At 44.2% G+C, this 27,145-nt stretch overlaps 1 protein-coding gene across 1 annotated transcript in view; it reads left to right on the top strand.

Moving 5' to 3' along the window:
• The window catches only part of LOC140122904 (astacin-like metalloendopeptidase), an 83,006-nt gene that overhangs the window by 47,559 nt on the left and 8,302 nt on the right, over positions 1-27,145 (top strand). Inside the window, exons 2-8 of the mRNA XM_072144147.1 lie at positions 13,276-13,341; positions 22,994-23,015; positions 23,780-23,852; positions 24,668-24,724; positions 25,436-25,570; positions 25,654-25,771; positions 25,847-26,025. Of these exons, the coding sequence (XP_072000248.1) occupies positions 13,276-13,341; positions 22,994-23,015; positions 23,780-23,852; positions 24,668-24,724; positions 25,436-25,570; positions 25,654-25,771; positions 25,847-26,025 (650 nt within the window). The remainder of the gene's footprint in view (positions 1-13,275; positions 13,342-22,993; positions 23,016-23,779; positions 23,853-24,667; positions 24,725-25,435; positions 25,571-25,653; positions 25,772-25,846; positions 26,026-27,145) is intronic.

A 27,145-nucleotide genomic window follows, 5' to 3' on the forward strand; every position in this document is an offset into this window, starting at 1 on the left:
GCTACAAATCCTGAATCTGGCGCCCCCTGCATATCACACAGGTAGCTGCACATGGTACACACTGCACTGTTCTTAGTAAATGTGGGACATCCGGCACATTTACTAAGGGTCCGTTGGACGCATTTCCGTCGGGTTTCGCAATTTTTTGCCCTGAATTGCCTCAGGTTTTTGGCGCACGCAAGCGGATTTTGGCGCATCGGCGCCGACTGATTCGGACAAACCGTGAAATTTAAAAACCAAATTGTGTCGCAAGATCAGCACTTACATGCACCGGGAAGATGGTGAACATCAGCGGGGAAGTGACAGATGCAGGAAATTGGACGTGCAATCTTTTTTGGCTCATCGCCATTTTTGGCCCAATCGCGCCGTCTTTCATGCGACACAAATCGTGGGGCATGCCGTCGGACGATCCAACGGATTCAGACAAACCACTGGATTTAACTTCAAAATTGTGTCGCAAGCCAAGCACTTACATGCACCGAGAAGAAGAAGGTGAACTCCGGCGGACCTGAGCGGGGAAGCGACACATGCAGGATATCGGGCGCACGATCTTAGTGAATCGCGGCGCAGGGCATTCTGGACGGGCAATGCACTTTTGGGAACTCCGAGGGACCAGGTAAGTAAATGTTATCCCATTATCGTTGAGTCTATTGACTAATTAATCATTTTTACAAAAATGTTTTTGTTTTATGAGTTTTATCTTGGTATAATGTTCTTTTTGTTTAACCTTATAAATATATGTGCTATGTGGGATTTACTATAAGCGACAATTTTGGATGCGGAAATTTTCGATTTTTTTGAGTTGGTTATTTAAAAAATGAGTAAGTGAAGGGCAGAATCGTCTAACACTGAAGACTGTAAGATCTGAATTTTTTTCTGATAAAGTCCTTTAGTAAAACGAGGACTTTCAAGTTATTGCTGTAAAAGTGGTTCTACAAGTTATCGATTTATGGCGGCACTTGGTTTTTTGTACACTGGAATTTTCCATAATGATACGGTGAAACCACTTCTGTGCTGTTCTTCTCCTGGGATACTGTGATTGGAGATTTTTGTCTCTGGCTAGACACACTGCTATATCCCGGTCACTGCGGATTGTACATACTGATGGCATGCAGTGATATTCTCTCTTGCAGGTGTCGTGTCCTGAGGCCGTTCAGCCTCTCTTCAGCACCTCAAAGGATTTCAATTAAGAAAAGTGCCTCCGTAAACCAAGTGGATGGAGCAGCTGAGCGAGATTCTTGTGGGGGCTTATTTGGAGGGGAAGAGACAATACATAGGGACATTGAGGCTTGTTAAGCTCTGAAACATTTTCTCTGTGTCCTGCCGTCCCTGGATGTAAAGCACTAACCCTAAAGAACCAGGATATATTATATGTGTGCTTTCTGTCTATGGATATAAGTATAAGACGCCTGTTATGGTTATAGATCATGGAGCTTGGTTAGTGTTGGAATGTATTGTATATACAGATATACGTTACTGGGTATGGATAGTGTGGCTCCGTTATGTATTCAGTTGTATCTTGATGTAGAGGGTGAAGCAGAAGCTCAACTAGGAGAGACAGGGCCCCGTAGCAGACTTCTGGATAGAGACCCCTACCCCCTCAGAAAATATACATATTTGTATAGTCACACATATATATTTTCTTACACACATACACACATTTCTACACTCATGCGCACACATTTATGCACTGGTATATACATTTATACACTTACACAGATCTGTCCCAGTAACTCCTGACCAATGGGGGTAGTACACGGCAGGAATCAGAGATGATAGATCCTTGGCCCTGTAGTTTTGCTGCCCCCTACCCCTCCCCTGACATTTCTTATCTGAGCTGCCTGTTCATGCTGTGTACTATGGATGATGTGCACCGTTATATACATATTATGGAGTACAATGTGCAGTATAATATGTATATAATGGTGCACATCCTCCATTCTTTAGTGTGTCTGGTTGAATGCCAGGGCCCCTTAACACCTCAGGCCCCATAGCAGCTGCTATGGCTGTTACCACTGTACTTATATCCATGGCTAAAGAAAAACTAAATAAAAGGGAATATGAAATATTTGATACTCCAGCCAATAATGGGTGAAGGCGCCTTTCTTTTAGGCACTGGCCCAAATTGATCACAACTAGTGCAGTGTGTACTAGGTGCAATATGCCTGTGGAGTGTGCAGAGTGCGGCAGATTCATCAAAACTGGCGCACGGTCTTCATGAATTTGGGGCCCCCTTCACTGCTCGGGAAGTGGGCACCATTTTTTGGGGGGTACTTTGTTCATGCTGCAGGAGGCATGGTGGGCAGTGCGGCTGGTAAGCAAAACTACTCCAGGTCTGTGTGAATATTCGAGTACTCTAAGGATTGTGATGGGCCTCCTAATATACAGTAACATGGTATTTCCCATCCATTAGGTCATAACACTGAGAGAATGATTATAGTCATCACATTTCATGGGTTAGTGGCAGTAATGGAAAGTATTGTGCGCGCTTGTCCTGGGGATGTTTTGAGACCTTGTAAATGGACATAAAACAATTATTTTGAGTAGCGTTTACAAAAGGATTAGCAGGACCTTTAACCTCTTAACGCTTACGGTCTGATAAAATGCACATTCATATTTTTATATATTCTGTATGTGTCATGTATGCATACTATACTTTCTCATTTTTAGACATAATTTCCCAATTAAAACAGATCCATTTTAGGAGAAATTAATTTAAGGCTACCAGAAACCTTGACATATCTTTGTGGAAGCCAGGGTTGTCTCCAGGTTTCAGTAGGCCCCTGGGCGGCAGAGCCTCAGTGGGGCCCTTTGCAGTGAACTCATGTGGCAGCATGCAAAATTTAGAAACTACAACAGACTCCTGTTCCCTAAAATATTCCCTAGTTTATCACACAGCCCCTCATGGTTATTTTATGTAAAGCCACAGTCACACCATATGGATTCATTAGATACAGCCTTAGAGGACATTAGAGGACAGCCTTTTGTGGGCCCCTCAGCAGATCTGGGCCCGGGCACTTACCCAGGTACACCCAGTGCTGGTGCCGGCCCTGATGAAAGTACACATACTATGTTTTATCATTGTCTCAAAGTTTATTATCAGAACAATATGACAGGTGGTGTTCCAACCATTGAGATCCTCACCAACAAACAAGAATGGGGGTCCCATTCTCATCAATTGATGACGTGGGTTAGGGTGTTGCCTTAATTTTTTTATGTACATTTTTGTAAATTTTGTTCTATTACCTATTATGACTTATTATGAATTGTTACTTGCTAGCTAATCACCTTTTATTATGATGTTTATGACTTTGGTATTACAATAGGGTATCCTTTGACCTATGAATGTTACCTTTTAGGATGACATATTGGGATATATTTACTTACCTTGTCCTTGGAGTTCACAGAAAGTGCTAAGATCGTGCAACCCGATATCCTGCATGTGTCGCTTCCAGCCGTGAAAAAACCCGAAAACGGAAAGTCCAACGAAAGTGCGTCCGCTGACCCCTAGTAAATAAGCCCCACTGTTTTTTTAACCTGTTTCATGCCACTGTCTGCTATTTTTTTAACATTGAATGTCCAAAAAAATCTAATAATAAAAAATATTATTTGCTATACAGATGTGTTTGAGTTAATCTCTTAATAATAATTATTCTTATTCATATCACACACACAGATTACGCAGCACTGTACAAAGCTTGCCAAATTGGTCTCTGTCCCCACGGGGCTCACAATCTAAACAACCTAACAGTATGGGGGTCATTTACTAAGGGCCCGATTCACGTTTTCCCGGCGTGTTACCCGAATATTTCCGATTTGCGCCGATTTCCCCTGTATTGCCCCAGGATTTTGGCGCACGCGATCGGATTGTGGCGCATCGGCGTCGGCATGCACGTGACGGAAATGGGGGGGGGGCGTGGCCAAGTGAAAACCCGCCGGATTCGGAAAAACCGCCGCATTTAAAACAATAAAAGTGTCGCTTGGGACGCGCTTACCTTCACTTGGTCCAGCTCGGTGAATTCAAGTGCGTTCAGATGCTTTTCAGCGCAGCGGCGCCACCTGGTGGACGGTGGAGGAACTACCTTGATGAATCCCGGCCGGACCCGAACCCACCGCAGAGAACGCGCCGCTGGATCGCGAACGGACCAGGTAAGTAAATCTGCCCCTATGTTTTGGAGTGTGGGAGGAAACCGGAGAACCCGGAGGAAACCCACACAAACACGGAGAAAACATACAAACATACAAACAGCCACCGCACCGCCCTTCCCTTGCACGGGAGTTTTTGGTGTTTTTAATCAATGAAGTGGCAGAGTGAGCATCTGTCCTGCATTCAATAGCTAAAGGACTATCGAAAATTGACAAGCACACAGGCATGGCTGTTGGAATTTTGAGGCCCCCAAACAGGCAAATTTTGTAAGTGTGAGCGTTATGACATGTATCAATGTTACATACACTAGAAGGTTACTACAGGAGACTACAGTACTGTAGTAATGACCTACAGCACTGAACATAGTGGTAGAGGTGGCATCTAGCAACTTACATGGGACAACCTGCTTCTTTGGTTTATATAACTGGATTTTTCCAAACCATCACTTATTACTGTTGTTTCTCTATACTGTGCCCCTAAAAAAAATCACAATCTGTTACAGTATAGTGTTTCTACTTCCACCACTATGCTTCTAAGTAATATATACCCCTCACATCAAAACGGACTACACTATGGGGCTTATTTACTAAGGGTCCGCACTTTCGTCAAATTTTCAAAATTTTTGGGATTTGCGCTGCTGTGCCGGCTTTCATGTAACAGAAATTGGGGGGCGGGTCGTCGGACAATCCGACTGATTCGGACTGAGCGCGGTATTTAATATTCAAATTGTGTCCCAGGACAATGCACTTACATGCACCAAGAAGAAGAAAGTGAACTCAGTTGGACCTGAGCGGGGAAGTGACACATGCAGGATATCGGGCGCACCATCTTAGTGAATCGCGGCAGAGTGCATTGATGTCCGACAATGCACTTCGGGTGAACTCCGTCGTCCGGGTAAGTAAATGTGCCCCTATGTCTCCACATGTCATATAACCCGTTCACACCACAACTGACCATACCCCCACTTTCACTGCCCCCTTTCTGTAGCATTCCCCCCTTCCAATGTCCCATCTCTAGCATGTATTTCCCTTTCCCCTAAATGCTACAGGGGACATTGGAGGAGACACAAATGTCCCCTTTCCTACAGCATACTCACCTTCTCCATCCCCCCTTTCCCCCCCGCAGCACTCTTCTTTTCTTTCACTTCTCTTCTGCATTAATGTGTAGCTCTATTGTCGGCAGACGCAATGTCATGGCATAATGCACTGCTCTATTGCGAGTGTGCCTTAACACAGAAATGGCCAGGTTCTCAGTTGTGGTCATCACAACTGACCACACAGTGGCCACACACAGACACACACACACATATATATATATATATATATATATATATATATACCTCACACCACCACTGGCCACACTGTGCCCCCACATATATCATATATATACCCCCACACCAACACTTACCACAATTTGTCCTCACATGCATCATACATATAACCCCACCCCACCTCTCAGCACATTATGCCCCATATATATATATACACACCTCACACCACAACTGACCAGTGTGCTCCCACATATATCATATATCTCACACCAGCACTTACCACACTGTGTCCCTACATATTATATATATATTTATACCACCCACTGATCACAATGTGCCCCCACATATATCATATACAGTGGGTTCAGAAAGTATTCAGACCCCTTTAGATGTTTCACCCATTGTTTAATGCAGCCAATTGGTAGGATCAAAAAGTTTTTTTTTTTTTGCTCAAAAATATACACTGCACCCCATCTTGACAGAAAAAAACTGCAATGTAGATATGTGTTATGCCTGCCCCTGTCTAGGGTCGCAGGTGTAATTTTGTGTAGCCCTCCACGCCACTCACCTCACAGGGTTCCAGCGGCATCTCCTGCGGTTCGTCTAGGAGGAGGGGACGCGCACGCCAGTTCTGTAAACTTTAAAGGGCCATTTAAAGCGCCAATAATTGGGGCTGGCCAGCCGCCTTCCCTGATAAATTTGCAGCCCCTTCCTGTGTTCCCTGATGGATCGTTGTGCCTCATAGCCTTAGAGAAAGCTTTTATGATGCCCTGTGCGATTATCCTGATTATCCTCGATTCTGTTCCTGACTTCGCTCCTGTGCTGCGCGTCCTGACCTTCTGCTACGTCCCCTACTCTGATCCTGTTCTGCCTGTCTTGACCTCCTGCCTGTCCCCGACCACGAGTTTGCCTTACGAATTTGTACTTTGCCTTGGCCGCCACCACGGACAAAGTCGTGCCTGTGGAACGACCTGGTGGTACCACGCGGCAACAAGTCCAACCTGCTTTGTGGTGGGCTCTGGTGCAAACCGGGTACCACCCTGGTCCAGGATCCACTACCCCTGATTCTGACCATATATTTTTGTGGAGTTATTAAACAAGAAGGACTGAAATATCACATGGTCATAAGCATTCAGCCCCTTTGCTCAGTATTGAGTGGAAGCAGCTATGGAGCTGGTGCAGCCAAGAATCTTCTTGGGAAGATGCAACAAGTCCCCCCCCCCACCCCGGTTTTGGGTATCATCTGCCTCTTCCTTTCCTGTTCCCTCAGGTTGGATGGTGAACTTTGGTGAAAGCCATTTTCAAGTCTCTTTAGAGATGCTCCATTGGGTTTAGGTCCAGGCTCTGGCTAGGCTAGTCAGGGATAGTCACAGAGATGTTCTTTAGCCATTGTCTTGTTATTTTGTGCTTAGAGTCATTGTCTTGTTGGAAGCTGAACCTTTGGTCCAGAGCACTCTGGTAAAGGTTTTCATCCAGGATATAGCAATACTTGGCCGCATTTTATCTTACCTTCAACTGCAACCAGTCATCCTGTCCCTGTCCCCATAGTATCAGGCTCTCACCACCTTGTGTCACTGTTGGGATTATAATTGGGAGGACTTTATAAGACCTCACAGCTCACAGTGCGTGTCAGAGCACATAAGAATCATTGGGTCTAAGGAACTGACCAAGGAGCTCAGAGACAGAATTGTGGCAAGGCTCAGTTCTGGCCAAGATTACAATTTTTGCAGCAGTCAAGGTTCCTAAGAGCACAGTGGCATCCATAATCCTTAAATGGAAGAAGTTTGGGACAATCACAACTCTTGCTCAACCTGGCCATCCAGCCAAACTAAGCAATCATGGGAGAAGAGGGTTGGTGAGAGAGGTAAAGAAGAACCTCAAGATCCCTGTGGCTGAGCTCCAGAGACACTATCAGGAGAAGGGAGGAAATTCGTCAAAGTCAACTATCACTGCAGCCTCCACCAGTCGCGACCTTTTGTCAGAGTGTGCCGATGGAAGCCTCTCCTCAGGGAAACTGAAAGCTGAGCTCTGATTTATTGCCATGGACAACTAGAGCAGTTCTGTTCTTAGATACTTCTTATAAATTCCCCCCAATGACCCTAAGCACACAGCTAAAATAAAAAAAGCAGTGGCTAAAGAACTATAATTAGTTTAGTTATTTCCAGAGATCTCTGAATAAATCAGACAGAAATATTAATTTACTATAGTTTCAAGTTTTCTTAATTCAAAAACACTTGGACAAGGGTTCAACAGAGATGTGGTTTATTACCCTCTACCCAGGGTCATGACACATAAATGCTCCTTTATGGAGGAAGACAGAAAGAATAGTCGTTGGCCAAATGAGAGACTATTGAAGGTGCATGAACACCGGGAGACAAATCCTATCTATATGTTATGCCACACCATATACCAGTGGTGGCGAACCTATGGCACGGGTGCCAGAGGTGGCACTCAGAGCCCTTTCTGTGGGCACCCGGGCCATCGCCCCAGCACACCAGACAGGACTCAAAGAATCTTCCTGCAGTTCCAAGCAACTTAAAAGATGCTGCTTTCAGTCATATTTTAATACTTACTTGGCTGCTTGGGACTGTAGGAAGAGGGAGAATGTGTGGTCAGGGCCAAATTATCTTTGGAGGTCCTCCTGCCGGCCACACAATTCTCCATGTACAGTGCAACTCTGGATAGAAGTTACATTGATGGAAATTTTCCCTCCTTCTTTCCACTGTGTTGATGTCCTCAGGAGGCCAATATGTTTGAAAGTTGTTGAAGAACAGGGAGCTTTTTGGTTGGCACCTCGCGATAAATAAGGGGGATTTGGGGTGGTTTTTTGGGCACTCGGCTATTAAAAGGTTCGCCATCACTGCCATATACAATCCACTAATACCACTACATACCACCCAAGTTGCTCCTTGTTCAGTTGTTACATTTGTCAGTATTACCTATTTCATTGAAGGTCTATGTTTCTTTACCGTAAGGCTCATTTAGACGTCCGTGTTTATTCTGTATTGTATCTATATCTGCTTTTTTACCACTGTACAAGGCATTGGTTCGGCCACACCTGGAATATGCCGTCCAGTTCGGGGCACCGGTCCATAAAAAGGATGCCCTAGAGCTGGAGAGGGTTCAACGTAGAGCCACAAAAATGATAAGGGGTATGGAGGGTCTTAGTTAGGAGGAAAGATTAAAACAACTAGATTTATTTAGTCTGGAAAAGAGACGACTACGAGGGGACATGATTAATTTATATAAATATATGAATGGTCCATACAAAAAAGATGGTGGTAAGTTGTTTCAGACTAAATCAAATCAAAAGACGAGGGGGCACTGTCTCCGTTTGGAGAAATCAAGGTTTAATCATCAGAGGAGAATGCCTGGAGAGGGAGGGCTCGAGAGATCCAGAGTTACCCCGTGTGGAAAGGAGACACAAGCGGGAGCGCAACCTTGTGTGATATAGTAGACCTCTAGAGTATATATGCAAGAATGTCCGTAGGCTCTCACCTGGTGGCTAGCTTAACAAGGCATGTCACAGAAGTAGATCGGAGCAGCCGGTCCCGATGAACCACTCTTCAATTGGCAGGACCAGGATCCCGGAGGCGTGTAGACCAAAAAGCTAGATGAATCCCGAGGGATAATAAACTTGTGGGCCGGCGCTTCCTTGGTCTTAGTTCACACAACTCAGTGTGTTAAACAAGGTTCCTTTATTAGTAAAATATTAATGCGACGCGTTTCTGCTCCGGACATGTGGTAACTGAGCTTTAAATACATTTCCATTGTATCGGAACCCCGGAGATGACGTGATCTCCGAGGTTCACGTCACGTCATCTACGGGGTTCCGATACTATGGAAATGTATTTAAAGCTCAGTTACCACTTGTTATGTTATGCCTGACGAAGGCTCCGGTCCGGAGCAGAAATGCATCGCATTAATATTTTACTAATAAAGGAACCTTGTTTAACACACTGAGTTGTGTGAACTAAGACGATTGAAGCACCGGCCCACAAGTTTATTATCCCTCGGGACTCATCTAGCTTTTAATCACCAGAGGAGACAGGGCTTTTTTACTATGAGAACTGTGAATCTGTGGAATAGCCTGCCTCAGGCGCTGGTCACAGCAGGGACAGCAGAGAGCTTCAAGAAGGGTCTAGATGCCTTTTTACACCTAAATAACATTGATGATTATGTTATATAGAATTGTTTCCCCTAAATCCCTTCTTCATCCAATCCCTTCCCTTCCTTGGATGGACAAGTGTCTTTTTTCAACTGTATAAACGTTGATATTATGAATATCATCCATTTTTTTCACGAGTTTCTTATCTATGCCCTCTCTACCGAGTTTTTTTGCCTGGCAACATTTGAGAAAAACAGACCCAATATAGATGTCATCCACGTGGCGACTTCTATAGAGGTCTGTGCAATTTATTTTAGGGTCAACACATCCCTGAAAAAAAAGAAAGTGAGCACCCCCAACGACATCCATGGGTCTTTATGCTATCTGCAAAAAACCCCCCCAAAAAACAATAACATATGGAAGCCAAAAACATCCATCTGTATGAGCTCTAGCAATGCAAAAACTGGAATCTCCATTAAATAGGATATTCATTTTCTTCAGGGATTACCTAATTATACAGATGGGGGGGGGGGGGGGGGGGGGGGGGGGGGGGGGGGGGGGGGGGGGGGGAGGGGGGGGAGGAGGAAAAGAGAGAGATCACTCACGTGTGATATTATTCTCCTCGGCTATTGACACCCTAAGGACGTCCATACATGTTGGGTATTACCTTCAGATTTACAGCCCGGCATTTCCATGTAGTGAATCCACATTAATGAAAATCCCATATACACCTTGTGGTTTCTAAAGCCTAAAAAATGCTATAAGTTTATAAGCCTATGCTTATAAACTTTTGAACCCAGCTTTAGAAGTTTCCAGGGGTGCTAGCCAATTACAGCCTGCTTTACCTTAGTAGTTGCTACAAAAGAACATTTAACATAAATAAAACATATTAACCATTTGTCAGTAACACATACAAATGCAAGAAATAGTGTACACAACAAATACATATCTTTATACCATAGTGAAGTGTAATGCAGCCTAACGAACGTTTATGCTGCATCTGTACCAAGGAAAGATGAGTTAGGGGGGTGAACTAGCTGGCTACCTGAGATACAGAGCCCGTAGGGTGACCAGTCCTACTGGGTCGATTAAGCAAGATCTCCAGGCTTTAAATTAGTAATGACCCAACTCTGGGACATTACTGTCAGGGTTATGGGTCTGTGGACCCTCTGGACCACTGCGGGAGATGGTACTAGCCGACACCTGGGACCGGAGTCTTCACCAGAGCCCGGTGGTCTTGCTGTGGCGGGATACCACCAGGTCGTTCCACAGGTGCGACTAGCCCGCGGTGGCAGCCGAGGTAGTAATGCAGGACACAGTCCAAGCCGGGGGTGACAGCGGGAGAACAGCGCTGGAAGAAACAGTGGAACTCACGGCTAGTACACGGGAGCATGCACATGGAACAGGAACACAGGAACAGACTGGAACACGGAACACTCAGGAGACACAGGAACACTAGGAACACAGGAAATGGCTGAAGATCAGGCAGGGAATGATGGGAAACTATTACCAGATTATATAGCAGAGCCGGATTCGACCAGCGGCAATCACCAGGACGCTGGCCCTTAAAATCCGGAGCCGGATCGTGGAGAGGTAAGTGCAGGCCTTAGGGATGGGGCAGCGCCGAGACAAGGATCGCGGTGGCACCCGTGACAATTACATATAGATATTCAACATAGGTCATTTCAACCATACTGTGTATTCATATAATAATATGGTTCACAAAGCTAAGAGGGCCTAAGTTAAGGGCCAGAACAAGTCAGAACTCGTCAGTCCGACACTGTGTAGTGGACAATAGTGAAGGCAGTAGTAGCAGCTTATCGTCAGGGAAAACATCGGACATGCCCAAATCGTAAAAAACGCAACTCTTTTTCCCCCTACATCTGCAGAAATAAATGTGTGGTTCCATCGTTCAAAATCAATTAAATAGGCCCCAATTTTGATTAATTTTGATTGATTCAATGGAGTTTAGTGCATTCAGAGCTGGTTGTAATGTGCGAGCCATTAAAGATTTAATATGGTGTAATGGGGTTAGTTCTACCCCTTGGGGCTGCAGAAAACAATTGTAAACAAGTGAAAATGGAAGCAAGTAGCCACAACTAGTAATTACTGGACGTAGAGGAACATACAGTACCTATCCTTAGGGCAGGTGGGGTTTGGGTGGGCGGTGTGAACACTTAATACCCTTACTAATCAGCTGTAAAGACCATATTGTTTAGGCAAATGTCACAGATTGTATAGTGGCTCTTCTGGATATTACAGCTCAGGGCCATTTCACAGGACGTATAGATGTGACACGGTTTGATTTCTCCTGAGCTTAACTCTGTGAAAGTTATCAGTCATTATAGAACCTGAGGTTGTGTGAACAAGGGCAGAACTTGACACATCGTTCAGTGAAAGTAGGGGGGGTTGAACCACATTATTCTTTGAGCTGTGCACATATAAACCCTGTAGGGGGTCATGTTGGCCTCAGGCTGCATTCACACATTGCGGTAAAAACTGCAACGTTTAGTCTAACTTTAATCTAACTTTATACTCACCTCCTTCCTTGTTCCATCGGATCCTGAATGTTGCTGCTATACAAGTTGGTGTAGTACACCCTGGTCTCATCGCGAGAGGAGGTGCAAGCGCAGGATCTTGAGATGTAAGTCTGATGTTCATTGTCTGATGACTCACATCTAGGTAAGTTTTTTTTATTTTTTTTTATTTTCCTCCACATACATTCCTCGTACAGGTTAATTTGGGACCCTAAACAACAGATCCATTAGAACCTATAGTTGCTTTAGGGTACCAAAATGACCTGTCAGGTCCTCTTTAACTCGTCAAACGCCACATGTATCAATAAGGAAACATCTGACCAGCAGAAAAAGCCAAACACACAAAAAAGCAGGTACACAATGCAAGACTTACCATACACATGCCCTATAGACATGTTGGGGCACATTAACTTACCTGTCCCTGCGCGAACCCCGAGGTGCGTTGTTCGACGATCCTGCACAGCTGCCACGATTAACTAAGATCGTGCGCCGGATTTCCTGCATGTGTCGCTTCCCCGCTCAGGTCCACCGGAGTTCACCTTCTTCTTCTCGGTGCATGTAAGTGCTCGGTATCGCGACACAGTTTAAATGTTAAATCCCGCGGTTTGTCCGAATCAGTCGGATCATCTGATGGTGCGCCCCCCGATTTGTGTCGCGTGAAAGCTATCGCGATTGCCACACAATCCCGGCACAATCCCCCCAAAAGTCAGAAAAACCCCACGAAAATGCGGCCACAGGGCCCTTAGTAAATAAGCCTCATTCAGTCCGTAATATGATGATGGTATGCTGGCCGTATTACTATGGCCTGGATGCTATCCTACAAAATTGTTGGATTGGCCAGTGTTTTTTTAATCTTTTTTTTTTTACTTTTGTTGCAATATTTGAATGAGGACCCTTTAGCACTACCATATTTTGTGACTGTTACTTTTGATGCAAAGGTGGCAACTAGAGACGTAACTAGAATGAGCCCCATAGAAAACTTGTCTGGGTCCCCTTGTCACTGCACATTGTGATGGGCCAATATTCTGGGCACCACAAGGCACAGTTACCTCTCTAGGAGGAGAAAAGACCATCAGCAGTTGCTGATGTTCAGGATGCCTCCCTAGTGACCATATTTGGAGACTGTTAGATTTCCGAGTTACATTAGAACCGAATGGAATAAGGATGGATTTATAGAAAATCACCATTGTGTTGGAATGTTTCTTTCCATTAGTGTCTTCACACTGGTCCATGGTTACTCCACGGTGTCTGATAGCTGTTTCGCCTATGCTTCGATGAGGTGAGAAAGAGCTGGACTATTCTTACTCTTTTGTATAAAGTAATCTCACTGAGGTAGCATCCCTAAGGTTACACTCAAAAGAGTGAGCATACGGCAGGCGCACTGGCGTGCTCTTCATAGGCAATAGTGTCGCGGGGCCATTCATACGGCCATAGATTAAGTATCTTTTTTGCGGGCATGGCATGGAACGATGAGCACACATTGGGGCAGATTTACTTACCCGGTCCATTCGCGATCCAGCCGCGCGTTCACTGCGGTGGATTCGGGTCCGGCCGGGCTTCAGTAAGGCAGTTCCTCCGACGTCCACCAGGTGGCGCTGCTGCGCTGAAGTTCCCCGGAATGCAGCAGTTTTTCCGAATCCGTCGGGTTATCGTTCGGCCACGCCCCCCAATTTCCGTCACGTGCATGCCAGCGCCGATGTGCCACAATCCGTTCGTGTGCGCCAAAATCCCGGGGCAATTCAGGGAAAATAGGCGCAAATCGGAAATATTCGGGTAACACGTCGGAAAAACGCGAATCGGGCCCTATGTAAATGACCGCCATTATGCTCACTGTAGCAAGCCCAGACGCCATAGCCGTCTATGCGGAAGTACATCCATCCACAAATGTCCCTCTAATGGTCGGGTGAATGCGGCCTTATAATTACGTTCAGCAGAATGGGTGCCATACAGCGACAATTGTCCCCCACAACCTCTAATGGTCTTTGCTGAACAGATCCAATAAAGCAGGATGAGCAAGCTCAGTCTACTACACTATTCCAAAGTTTCCTGCTGAATGCTACATATACTGAGCAGACCAAAGGAAGGCCTTCACCTGCTGATATATGTCTATGGACACGTTTAGCATATATAAATGCAAGGAGCTTTCCTGGTGTATATGCTGTAAAACAGCTGGAGCATTACAGAGTCCAGACGGCATGACCAGATACTCGAAGTGCCCATCATGAGTATTGAAGGCCGTCTTCCACTCATCGCCTTCGCGGATACGGATGAGGTTATACACTCCACGTAGGTCTCATTTGGTAAAGACCTTGACTCCATTTAAGCGGTCAAGCAGTTCCGTGATCAATGGCATAGGATAGTGGTTCTTCACTATGATTTTTTTAAGGCTGTGATAGTCTATGCATGGACAGAGTGCTTTATCTTAGAGCAGAAAGATCCGGCAGGGGAAACAGGAAGGGGCTAGAATTAATGTTAAATGTTAAATCCTGTGCGTCGTCCGAATCTGTCGGGTTGTCCGACGGATAACCGCCCACCCCCCCCCCGATTTCTGACGCGTACAAGCCAGCGCCGATGCGCCAAAATCTGATCGCATGCTCCAAAATCCTGAGGCAATTCAGCGCAAAGCGGAAATCGTCAGGAAACCTGACAGAAATGTGTCTGACGGACCCTTAGTAAATGAGCCCCAATATGTTAATTTAGCCCTAAAATGTACACTTTCACAAAAACTAAAGAGATAATGCATTTTAAAATTTGTTACGCAATTTCTCCCAAGTACAGAGAACCCCCCCCCCCCCCTTGTGGACGTTACTTGTTTTATGGGTGCACAGCGAGGTGCAGCAGGGAAGGAGGGTCCTGCAGCTGCCAGTTTTACACTGTAGAATTTAGTGGTTTTTAGTTGGTTCATGCCGCAGTGTTTGGGCTATAAAATATTTGTTTTTCTGTTAATGTCGCCATGTGAGGGCTTATTATTTGCAGCATGGGATGCATTTTTCAGTAGTACTGTTTTGTGGTTGCCCTTTTGCTGAAACTCTTTTTATTGCATTTTATGTGGGACAAAAAAAGGTAAAATTAATAATTTTTGGTGGGTTTTAAAAATTTTTTACAGCATTCATTGCACAGATTTACTAATGATTTAGTTTCATTGTACAAGTCACGGATGTGGCGATACTACATATGTGGGGTTTGTATGGTGATTTTCAGTTTATTTTATATGTAAGCATAATATATAACGGGGTTTTGGGGGCTTTTTTTAATTAATGTATTAACACTTGCTCCTTGTAACACACACTGAGGCTCATTTACTAAGGGTCCGCGGTCCGCACTATCGTCGGAATATCCGTTTATTTCCAATGTGCGCCGCATTTAGAAGGGATTTTTGGCGCACGCAATCTGATTTTGGCGCATCAGCGTCGGCTTTCACACGACACACAAATCGGCCATCGGACAATCTGACGGATTCGGACAATACGCGGGATTTAACATTCAAAATTGTGTCGCAAGCCACAAGCAAAAAAAAAACCAGAAACTGCAAATATGGAAGCCATAACGCCGATGGAAGCTGGCCAAGACATATGAATCAGAACCGCAATGTAAAAATGTCACCTGAATGCCACGTGAATCACGTGCTTCAGGGTGCATTCACACGTTCAGTTTTTCAGATGCAGTTTTTGAAGCCATTAGCAGGTGTGGATCATAATGTGTGAGGACTTATCACTTATCTTCTGTTTACACTCCACTCCTGGTTTGGACATCAGAAACTGCATCTGAAAACCTGATTGTGTGAACGCACCCTGATCTGGCGAGTAAGCGGAAGTAAAAGTGATCTATTGCTTTCTTGTGGATCCTGATTGGCTGCTCCGGCCTCGATGGGGTTAATAGAGATCCTGGTTGCAGCTGCCCCTGTAGGCTTGAGCAGTCTGTAGCTGAGTATGGAGCGGAGCTCGGTGTTGCGGATATGTTTGTCCTGGTGTCTTTTAGCGACTTCCATTCCTCTTCCGCTTCACAATTCTGAATTTGAGGTAAATCAAAATCTGGTGAAGGTTTGTGGGCAGGAGACCAGAGTCCGGTATTCCTGACCTGATCCATTGTCTTAAAGAGACAGCGGTACAACTGATTACCGGGCGCAGGGCAGGAGTTACCGGGCCCCTGCCGGTAGCAGGACCGCAGCAATTACTATCACAATTTGCAACTATTTCCTGACATCTCCCTGAGTACAGCAGCCTCTGTGTGCGTGGCCTACCCCGCCCTATGCAGAGCATCGCATCCCCGGCTCCAGTCTTCTGTGTCATATGGTGGCTGCAATGGGGGAGTAAGCTTCCTCCTTCTCCTGCTATGCCGCCATCTTGTATCACCAATGTAACCGCCGCCACCGATGACTGCTATATGCATTGTTAACCCATGATATGCCACCAATGTAAACTATATTATGCTAAGTAGCAAGTTGTTTGTATAGACACTATGGGGAACATTTACTAAGGGTCCGCGGAATGCATTTCTGTCGGGTTTCCTGAATTTTTCCATTTTGTGCCACTTTTAACTGGAGTTTTTGGCGCACGTGATCGGATATTGGCGCCGGGTTTCACTTGACCAAATAATGGGGGGCGGGCCGTTGGACAATCCGACGGATTCGGACAACTTGCAGGATTTAACATCTCAAATTGTGTCGCAAGACATGCATTTACATACACCGGGAGGAAGAAGGTGAACTCTGGTGGACCTGAGCGGGGAAGCGACACATGCAGGAACTCGGGCGCACGATGTTAGTGAATTGTGCCAGACTTCATCTTCGTCGGACCGTCCGGATCAAGGATCATGAAAGGACCGCGTAAGTAAATGTGCCCCTATGGGTGAGATTTATCATAGCAACCGATCAGAGCTCAGCCTTTATTTTCCCACAGCTATTTATAAAATGAAAGCTAAGCTCTGATTGGCTTCCATGGGAAACTAGAACAGTTTTACCTCAGAAACTTGATGATAAATCTCCCCTATATATCAATCTACTGAACCTATATTCTACACATTAATGGCAGTGGTTACATTGACGAAACAAGATGGTGGTATAGTAGGGGAGGGGGAAGCAGACACAGCTGTTGCATCTGCTTAACCCCTTCACGCTCCGCGGCGGATATATCCGCCACGGAGCGCAGTGACTTAGCGCTCAGTGGCGGATATATCCGCCACGGCGCTTATGCCGGCTCGGCTCTGGATCAGAGCCGAACCGGCATCGGGAAACACGGGGTGCCGGCTGTAACTAATAGCCGGCACCCCAGTGTAACACCCGCGATCGGAGTTGTCTCCGATCGCGGGTGCTTAACCCGTTAGATGCCGCGGTCAGCGCGACCGCGGCATCTAACAAGTACCTGGGGGGTCTTTCCCCCACGATCGGCCCCCCCGAACCGTTTTCGGGGGGCGCCGATCGTTGCTATAGTAACTCTGGGGTCCGATCTGGACCCCAGAGTTACTAGCAAGAATTGCCAGTAAGATGGCGTCTGTGACGTCATCTTACTGGCAAAGTGCCAGCCTATGCAAGTGCATAGGCTGACACTGATAATACTCTGCAATACATCAGTATTGCAGAATATTATCATGAAGAAGCAATCAGAAGATTGCTTCTTCATGTCCCATGGTATAAAAGTGAAAAAGTAAAAAAAAAAAAGTTATTCAATAAAAAAATAGTCATAAATCACTAAAAATGCCCCAAACCCCCAAAACATATAAAGAGACATATAACTCAAAAAAAAAGTCTAAATCATAACACAAACCCCACATATATAGTATCACCGCGTCCGTAACAACCCGTAGAATAAAAGTAAATCATTATTGAACCCCCACGGTAAACGCCGTAAAAAAAAACTGTTATAAACCCTCCAAAAATTATGATTTTTACCTTTTCAATCCCACAAAAAATGATATAAAATGCGACCAAAAAACCATATGTACTCAGACATGATACTGGTGCAAAGTACAACATGTCCCGCAAAAAACAAGCCGTCAACCAGCTCCGTAGCCAAAAACGTAACAAAGTTATGCCACTTGGAAGATGGCAATACAAAAATTATAGATTTTTCCCCACATTAGGGTTTTGTTTGACAAATTTAGTAAAACGTAAGAAAATATATTCATGTCTGGTATCCCCGTAATCGTATCGACCCATAGAATAAAGATAACATGACTATTAGTCTATACGGTGAACACCAAAAAAAAAAAAAGTCAAAAATCCAGTACAGAATTGATGCTTTTCTACTCCTGCCCTCAAAAAAAGTTCCTAAATTTTCAACAATAGGTGATACCAACCCCAAAATGGTAACAATGGGAAAAAGCATCTCATCCCGCAAAAAAAATGCCGTCACATGGCCCCAATAACGAAAAAGCGAAAATTTTATAGCCTTCAAAAGGGGCCAATGAGGAAACTAAAATCCTGGCAGCTGCAGCGCCCTCCTTCCCTTCTGCACCTCGCTGTGCCCCCATAAAACAAGTAACGGCCACATGTGGGGGGTCTTTGTACTCAGGAGAAATTGCAGAACAAATTGTATGGTGGGTTTTCTCTTTTTATATTTTGGAAATGTGTAAATTTTAGTGCTAAATGAACGTATAAGGGAACAATATGACCATTCTAAATTTCACCTCCATTTTGATTCAATTACTATGAAGATCTCAAGGGGTTAACAATCTTCGTAAAAGCTGTTTCTGATAGCTTGAGGGGTGCAGATTTGAAAATGGGTAGATTATATAGGGGGTTTTGATGCTAAATATGTAAAATTTCATTCAAAACTGTATTTATCCCCAAAATAGTCAATTCTGAAAATCCGGAAAAGCGATATTCTATTTGTAAGCCGCGTGACGTCAAAATAAATTATCCAGATATTTCAGAAATTATGAAAATGTAAAGTAGACAAATGGGAAATGTTATTCAGCAACTTATTTAGCTGGTAAATCTATCTGCCTGAAAACGCAATGATTTAGAATTTCGAAAATGGCAAATTTTTCAAAAAATGTATCATATTTTCTTTTTTTTGTAAATAAACGCAAAACTTAAGTACAACATGTGGGGAAAAAACAATCTCAGAATCGTTTTGATAAGTAACAGTGTTCAAAAGTTATAACCATATAAAGCGAAGCAAGTCAGAATCCAAAAAATCGGGCTGAGCCTTAAGCTGTAAAATGGCTGCGTCCTTAAGGGGTTAAAGACACTGTAGCTGGAGACGCTCTGCATAGTACACATACTGTACATTGATGGCACAGGATGGGTTAACTGTGTGTATACACCCATATTGGTGGCAGTGGTTATGCTGGTAATACAAAATGGTGGGTTAGCAGGGGAGTAGGAAGCACCAGAAAACACTTAGGGGGCGTTCACACCTTGCGTTTTGAAATGCATTATAACAGCTGAAGAGGTGATTTGTCTAGTTAGATAACTGCTAACGTTTGTTTTTAACATGTTTACATTGCGTGTTGTAAATGAGAAGTGTTAACAGTGATGTACTTGGGCAAATCCTCTCCTCAGCTGTTGTAATGCGTTTCAAAATGCAATGTAGATGCAACCTGGACTAAAGAGGTGACTTGATCCGCTGCATAGGTATCGTACAGAGCTTACCTTTGTGTGTATGCGCGTGCATGTGCACAAGAGGGGTTGTTTCAGTAGAGTTCTGTAGAATAACCATAGCCCCCCTGGAGCTTGCAGAGGCTACGGTGATGCCACAGGTGGCTCTTGCTGTTAATCTTTAGGCCCCCGGTCACACATTCCGCTCACGTTGCGTTGATGCTAGCGAACAGGGAGCGGGCCTCGGCCCGATCGCATATGTGTTTCCAGGGAAACTCATGCGATCAATAACAAGGACCCTGTGTTGTGCATTTAAACAACGCATATGCGAGCGGCCAAGGCTGCTTCCTGTGGAATAGAGGATGGGTCCCTTCTGCTGCTTTCAATCTGCAGTTTCGGGACCTTTGAAGGACCTTCCAAGGTCCTGAAATGGCTCTTGTGTACATGTGTATTGAGAGCAGGAACAGATGTACAAGGATTTCATGGGTTAATGCTATGTGTGTGTACACAAGCAGTGGTTGTTAAGCTTGGAGTGCTGCCCTTTTTGTATTACTCAACTGAAACCTCCTGTTTTTGGAGTGATGCCCTTTTTGTGTTCCTAGTCTCTTGGCATAGTGCAAAATCTGTTAGATATCCATCTCTATGAGTAACCTGTTCTGCGAGCGTTTTACACAAAAAGCTCACATTTTTACCAAAAACTGTAACTTAGTTTACAAGCAAAATTTCTTAATATAAGCGTCATGTGATTCCCTCGCCTAGCCCCCCCCCCGTACTGTAGTGCACGTCCCTCTCACAAAATTGTATGGAACAATATTGAAGAAATAAATGGGCTAGATGTTCTGATGCATGTGATTTTGGGGTGTGGAACTAATAATCTGCATTTCGATGTTATCTGATATTTCACCAGAACAAAGCTTAGTACATAAATACAGCACCAATGTGGAATCTAAAACTTAAGTACAGTACTAGAACCAAGCATTGTACAGAAACTCAGCACCAGGACTGATTCCTGCTCAATGTATACAGTATCTCAAATTATTTTTTTCATATGAACAGATCCCTCTAATTAACATGTGCAACACCCCTGCCAACATATAGCCAAGGGGGTAGTTGAAAATGGGGCCCTCTACCTGTCAGGGTCTGCTGCTATAACCTCTGCCTGGAAAGGCAATAGTTAAATTGGTATAAGATGATATCCAATTATGTGGCTGTATTGTAAACTGGAGTATGATTGGAGAGGTGCTGCCACCTGACCAGGGGAAGTATAAAACCCCTGTGCAGGGGGAGCACCTGGGCTTGTCTCTTAGCACGTGGTCTAAGTGAACAGAGTCGGTGCACAGGACACCTTTGGTGCTGTGACAGTTCCTGGGATTGGTTTCTGAGTCAGGAGACTCTAATCCAGAGCAGCTTCCACAGTTTAAACATGGCTCCATCTCCATTCTCCCAGCCTGCACCTACTACCAGGCTGGTGCACTGTTCCTGAGGACCCTCCCCACGACCACTCCAGTACCAGAATTTGCTGTTAACCGTTTAGGCCCGTTGCCTGCTACCTGTTCTTCAATAAAGAACGGTGAGTTGCACAACGTCGCCTCCGTCTGATCCCTGGATGCGGCTGTTACCACCATGGGCTCCCCATCCAATACCCAGGGGTTGCCCCAGGGAGAACCAGTACATCAGCCTCTCCCTCCATATTTCTTGCACACACCACCTGCTGGAGACCTGACCTGTAGGACAGCCTACCGTTCCCCATACCAAGCCCCGTGACATCGGCGCGCCTTGGGCTGCAGTTGCCAGCCACTCCGGTATTCTTGGCCCCGGCTGCCTTCAGGCCCCAAGAAAAGGCTAGACCCTGGTGGGGGATGTTGCACATGTATACAAAACCCCCATAATGAATGACTACATGCAGTCCCCCATAATTCATACTGTGCCCTCTGTAGCAATATGTTATATGCTGTTGTGGCCTATAGGTGTCTCACCACTTCTGTGTGTACAGTAAAGCATGTAGCAACTTGTTGGTAGACAGACACTTGGAATGTGACGTGTAATGGCAGCTTGTTGGATAAAGAGTCTGAGGCCAATAGAGGAAAAACAACCAACAGAACACTCTCTAATAAATACCATAAGGCACCCCGAGGCTCATTTGCATATTTTTTTTTTGTAAGGTTTGGGTGTACTACACCAGCTTCATTAAATAACTGCAGTCACGAGCGACCAATGAAAGTATAATTTGTGGGGTTTTTTTGTCTGGGACTCTAAACAACCGGTCCATAATAGTCCATATAGACACTGAGTTACCTTTTAAAAAGAAATACACCTGTGGCCTGCTTCTAAGGTTGCGTTCACACATGCAGGTTTTTATAGCCAAAACCAGGAGTGAATTGGTGGGGGGGGGGGAGTCATTCTGCATGGAGACCAGTCTTGTATTATGTCAGGTTTATCATTGAGCATCAGAAACTGTGCTAAATCAGTTGTATTATAAGACCTCGTGCACAACGTGTGGAGAAAGGTGCCACAAACGGGTTAAGATTTGTAGCCTGTTTCACCTGGGTGGAGATGGGAGGGGTGAGCAGCGCTCCCATCTCCACAGGAGCTGAGCGGGCAGCTTGTTGTGGTGAGACCTGACCGTGCACAATGGATCTCTGTGGGGTCATATGAATGAGGCCGGCTGTCTCCCTCTGCTTGGCACTCTCTTTCTATGTAATGGGCTTGGTTCTGTTTACATATCTATGCAGTTATTTTCCCGTGCTGTTTCTATGTAGTATTTTGGTTCGGGTCCTATATCTTTTGTAGCATCTTGGTTCCCCATGTAATATGTTAAAGGGGTATTCTGGGAATATAAACGGATACAAAAACCCATAATGCTATAAATAAATGCAACAAAAATCGATCACCTTTTTCCCAGAACTGAGCTCAGATAGTTTGTTTTTATGATTCAGGCAATTTTATGGCCTATCTAAAGATGGCTGCCACATGATACTACAACTCCCATGGTTCCTCAGTACTCAGTAACAGCATTTTGATTCTCTATCATAGTGTATGTCCACCGCACTTTTCTGCCAAGGGAAGCAAAATTTTATACTATTAGCATATTGGCTTATATTTTAAAGACCAATTTGACTATGAATTATACTAATTATCCTAGAATTATGTTCTAGTTTTCACATAGTTTTGTTACTAAGAAATATAAAATAAAGCATTGCAGCCTTAGACTTCTGATATGGGAACACATGTAAAAACAGAAATGGCTACAACAGTGCTGCCAGATGAGAAAAAAATAGTTATTGGTTTTAAAAAAAAAATTAAAAAAAATTAAAAAATGCATGTTCGTCATGAGAGCGAAATACTATTCTATGCTTTCAATAGTAAGTATGTTTTTCTTTTTTTCTTGTAGAAACCCAGACATTCGCTTCAAGGTAGGTTTCGTTGTGCCTCACTCGCCATTCTTTTTGGTGCAGTAGACCCATTGGGAGTGTTGTCAATGTAACTTGCCCCAACTGAGGAAGTTATCACTTCTAATATCATGGATTCACTTAAAGGTTTAAGTTAACCTAAATTTGCATATTCCATTGAATTGGCACATTGTTAATGATATATTCCTCTACAGAGGCCATCTTGGAGCAAGAGAACCAAACAGCGGACATTTTAAGTATTAGCCGGGGGTCAAGCACTGTACAGCTAATGTCATGATTCAAACTTCCTTTTTATGTAACCTGCTTGCTCACCTGAAAGCTAATTCCCCTTGACATTTAATGAGAAGCCAGTCTGTCCTTCATTATTGTCCTATATTTTTGCTCTAGTGCCTGCTTATCTCCTGTTTGGACTTGCCCGAGTCTTCTTCTCAGGGAAATTAGTATAAACAAGGCCTCTGAGAAGAAGTAGTTAACCTTTTCGAGAATGTCCTGGTAAAATTCATTATGGCCAATAGCATTGCAGTATTTTATCTCCTTGTCACGCCCCCCAATGATGATTTTTATGCAGCTGAGGCTAATAAACTGAGAAAGATTTTTACATACACTAAGAGACTGATGAGTCTTGGTTTTTGTTCTTTCCTCCCGGTAAAGGGCAGCCAAGAAAAAAACCTCTAACACACATGTATAATTTTTTTTTTCCCTCGTAGGACCTCTACCATCAGATCAGTCCGTGTTCAAATCTTCCCTGAGATTATGTTCTGTTATAGGTCAGGAGGTTGTCTTCATCTCCAGTAGCTCTTCTTTCTCCATCCACAAGGTCACTTCGGTCACCATTGCCCCGTAAGATTGTGAGACACCCCCCCCATGTCTTCGTCCCTCAGTCATAAATGGCAAAACTATAGCAGTCTTGGATGTCTCTCTATATATGCTTTTCCATTAAATTAAAGCTTTATATAACCATCCCATAGCTCAGTAGTGTATGTCACGCTTTATGGTCTAATACAAATGAATATTGTAGATCATAATAGTTAAAGGAAATCAACCAGTAGTAAAAACAAACACCTAGGAATACTCGCCTTCGCTCCTCTTCATCTTGATTCTGGTGCTGTCCTCCAGCCATGTTGGGAGAGGGAGGTGACTTCAAGCAAGAGGGTTAAATTCACGCCCCTCACATGAAGTCACCATCCTCCTAGCATGGGAGAGGGAGATTCGGGGGCATACATAAGTAGCAGCCCGGAGGACCGGACATCTTGTCCCCACGCTCCGTGCTGCTAATTAGAAGAATCTTTTGTAGGTGATCCCGGAATGTCAAGACTAGCGGAGGACAGCACCGGGATCAAGATGAAGAGGAGCACAGATAAGTATTCCTAGGTTTTTTTTTTTGTTTTTTTTTTTAACTGGTTGATTTCCTTTAACAATGTATGGGTCAGTTGTGCGCATAAAGTCTAGAAACTCAGCAACAGACTCTCTCCCCAGTGAACTTCTTAACGCTTAGGCGCAAAGTAAAATGCTTAGTTGCAAAAAAAGTAAAGTCAACATAAGGATACATGTCTTTAAAAAAAAAAAAAAAAAAAGTTAAACCTTAATGGCCCTGGAGGGGGAGGGACAAGATTAAGCAAAAATAAAAAAATTTCCATATTTTGTCTACTCCACAGAGGTGGTCCTTGAAGATAATAGGACGGTGGGGGAGATGATTGAGATAGCAAACAAAGGTGAGTCTACCATTTTGACCCTGATGGCGTTGAGATCCGTCCCCTATTGACTCTTGTCCCAGCCATTAATCTACCACAGTCTCCATCTCCGCGTTTAAGTACTAACCTGATTTCAGAGGTGGATTTGATTGGCCTCCGCAGCCATTTTACATATATTTCTATTCCATTCAAAATGTATATGGATTTTGGCAGTCAAATGTGTAAATATGGAGAATTTTTTTAAAAATATTTCTTGATGGGTATTCTAGGAATGTGATGGGCTACACAGAGCTCCCCATATTCGAGGTCTCCTGCCGTTGGCTGGTGGATAGGATCAGTTTGAAAATTTCATGTGAGCTTGTGTAACTATAGCACTCAATCAATGATGTGTGAACCTGGCCTAAAGTGACCCCATATGTTTAGGTTCATATGATATATATACCATATGTTATCATTATGTCCAGGAGACCCTACTCTAGCATCATACTTGAAACCAGACAGTGAATTTTGCTTCAGGGAAGCAATGGTCTAATCCAAGGAACTGGTAAAATGATTACCTAGATTGGGGGGGTAAGGAATATCAAGCCACTCTTTGGAGGACATGGATCTAGATAACAAGGCTTGCTGGTGACCAGAATGATTTACGGAATATGATTAAGTAGATCTTGCCTACAATAGATGGAGCACTGCTCAGGATATGATCTGAATCTAATGCTCAGGTTTTGCTTGTAGACCCTCAACATCCACTTTTTGAAGGTGATGAAAGATATAGGCTTGGTCGAAGTGCAAGAGAATGCTCAACATGTTTTTGGCCAAAGTCCTTTAATGGAACAGTTAACGTCCCATATATTATTTCGCCTGTGTTCAGTAAGTGCTTCCTGCTATATTTTGTTGGGAACGAAATTTTGATTTCTTAAGAAAAAAAAAATTGATCTGATTTTTGTCTCTAGCAAATTTCGAGACATCTTTGTTTGTTATGGCTATGAAGGAGTTTGAGACTATGACCTGTGTAAAGTTTGTCTATAGAACCAGTGAATACAACTATGTCAATATCGAAAACCAAGCAAAGTAAGTATTACATGCCAAAATATAGAAAATCTACTATTGCCCGTTTTAAGACTTGCAATGTGATGTCGTTCTCAGCTGTTGGTCTTATGTTGGGAGACTTGGTGGCATGCAGAGCTTGAGCCTAAACATGCCCAACTGTATCAAGTATAACCTTATACAGCATGAACTCATGCATGCTCTGGGCTTCTACCACGAACACACCAGGAGAGACCGGGATAACTACATTGAAGTCCTGTGGCAAAATATTCCACCAGGTGAGCACCAACATTTACCGATGGTAACGTAGCCTCAATGTCGTATAAATGATTGCACTCGCCAAAGACCATTTTATTTATGTGCTGTGAATTGGGGTGTGAAGAATTTTTACAGTAAATTGTAGATTCCCCCCCCTCTGATCTCAAAATGTAATTTTAAATGTTTTTCATTAGGCACTACACAGCCTATGGCAGTGATGGCCAACCTTTTGGAGACAGAGTGCCCAAACTACAACCAAAATCCACTTATTTACCATGGAGTGCCAACATGGCATTTTAAGCAGTAACCTTTATTGCTACCTGTTCTTCCACATCTTTTAATCGTATAGGCCCCCTGAGGCCATCAATACAGTTGAAAGAAGGGAGGGTAAATTCAGACTCTTGTTGTAGCTTCTCTCCAGGGTGTCTCTGTAGAGGAAGAATGGTGGGTCCAGCAGGAAGACTTCCAAAGATAATGCAGTTCTGTCAACCCCTTCTCACTTTTCGCACAGTTTCAAACAGACAATGAAGTGTCGCTTTAAAATAGCGCTGAGAGCAGCATCTCTTAAGTTGCCTGGAACTGCAGGAAGATTTGGTGGATTTGGTGAATTCCGCCCTTGGGTGATGGTTTGAGTGCCCACAGAAATGCCCACCCGTGCCATAGGTTGGCCACCACTGTCCTATGGCTTAAATTACTTAAAGGGGTTCTTCAGCAACATACAGGGCTGGGGCCAACTTGCTGATCGGTGGTGGTCTCACTAATAGGACCCCTACTAATCACAAGAGTGGGGGTCTGATGTAGCCCGAGATGGAGAGTGGCTTGTGCATTCACCTCTATGGCACTGATGGAAATTGCTAAGTGGGATCATGGACTCCTATTGTTGTGATCCATGGGGGTCCCATCACCGAGACTCCCACCGATCTGCAGGTTAGCCCTTATATTGCTGGAGAACCCCTTAATACTTAGTCTAAATTGTTAGAATAACAGTAAAACCAAATTTAGATTTATCTTTAAAGGGCACCTACCACCACGAATCTACCTATAAAGGTAGATCGGGTGGTAGGTGGATGTATGGGACGTGAGGATAGCCCTTTTTAGAGCTAATCCTCACGTCCCCGCTAGCCTAGCATAAACTTTATT

Source organism: Engystomops pustulosus, chromosome 3 (genome assembly GCF_040894005.1).
Source record: "Engystomops pustulosus chromosome 3, aEngPut4.maternal, whole genome shotgun sequence".
NCBI lineage: Eukaryota > Metazoa > Chordata > Amphibia > Anura > Leptodactylidae > Engystomops > Engystomops pustulosus.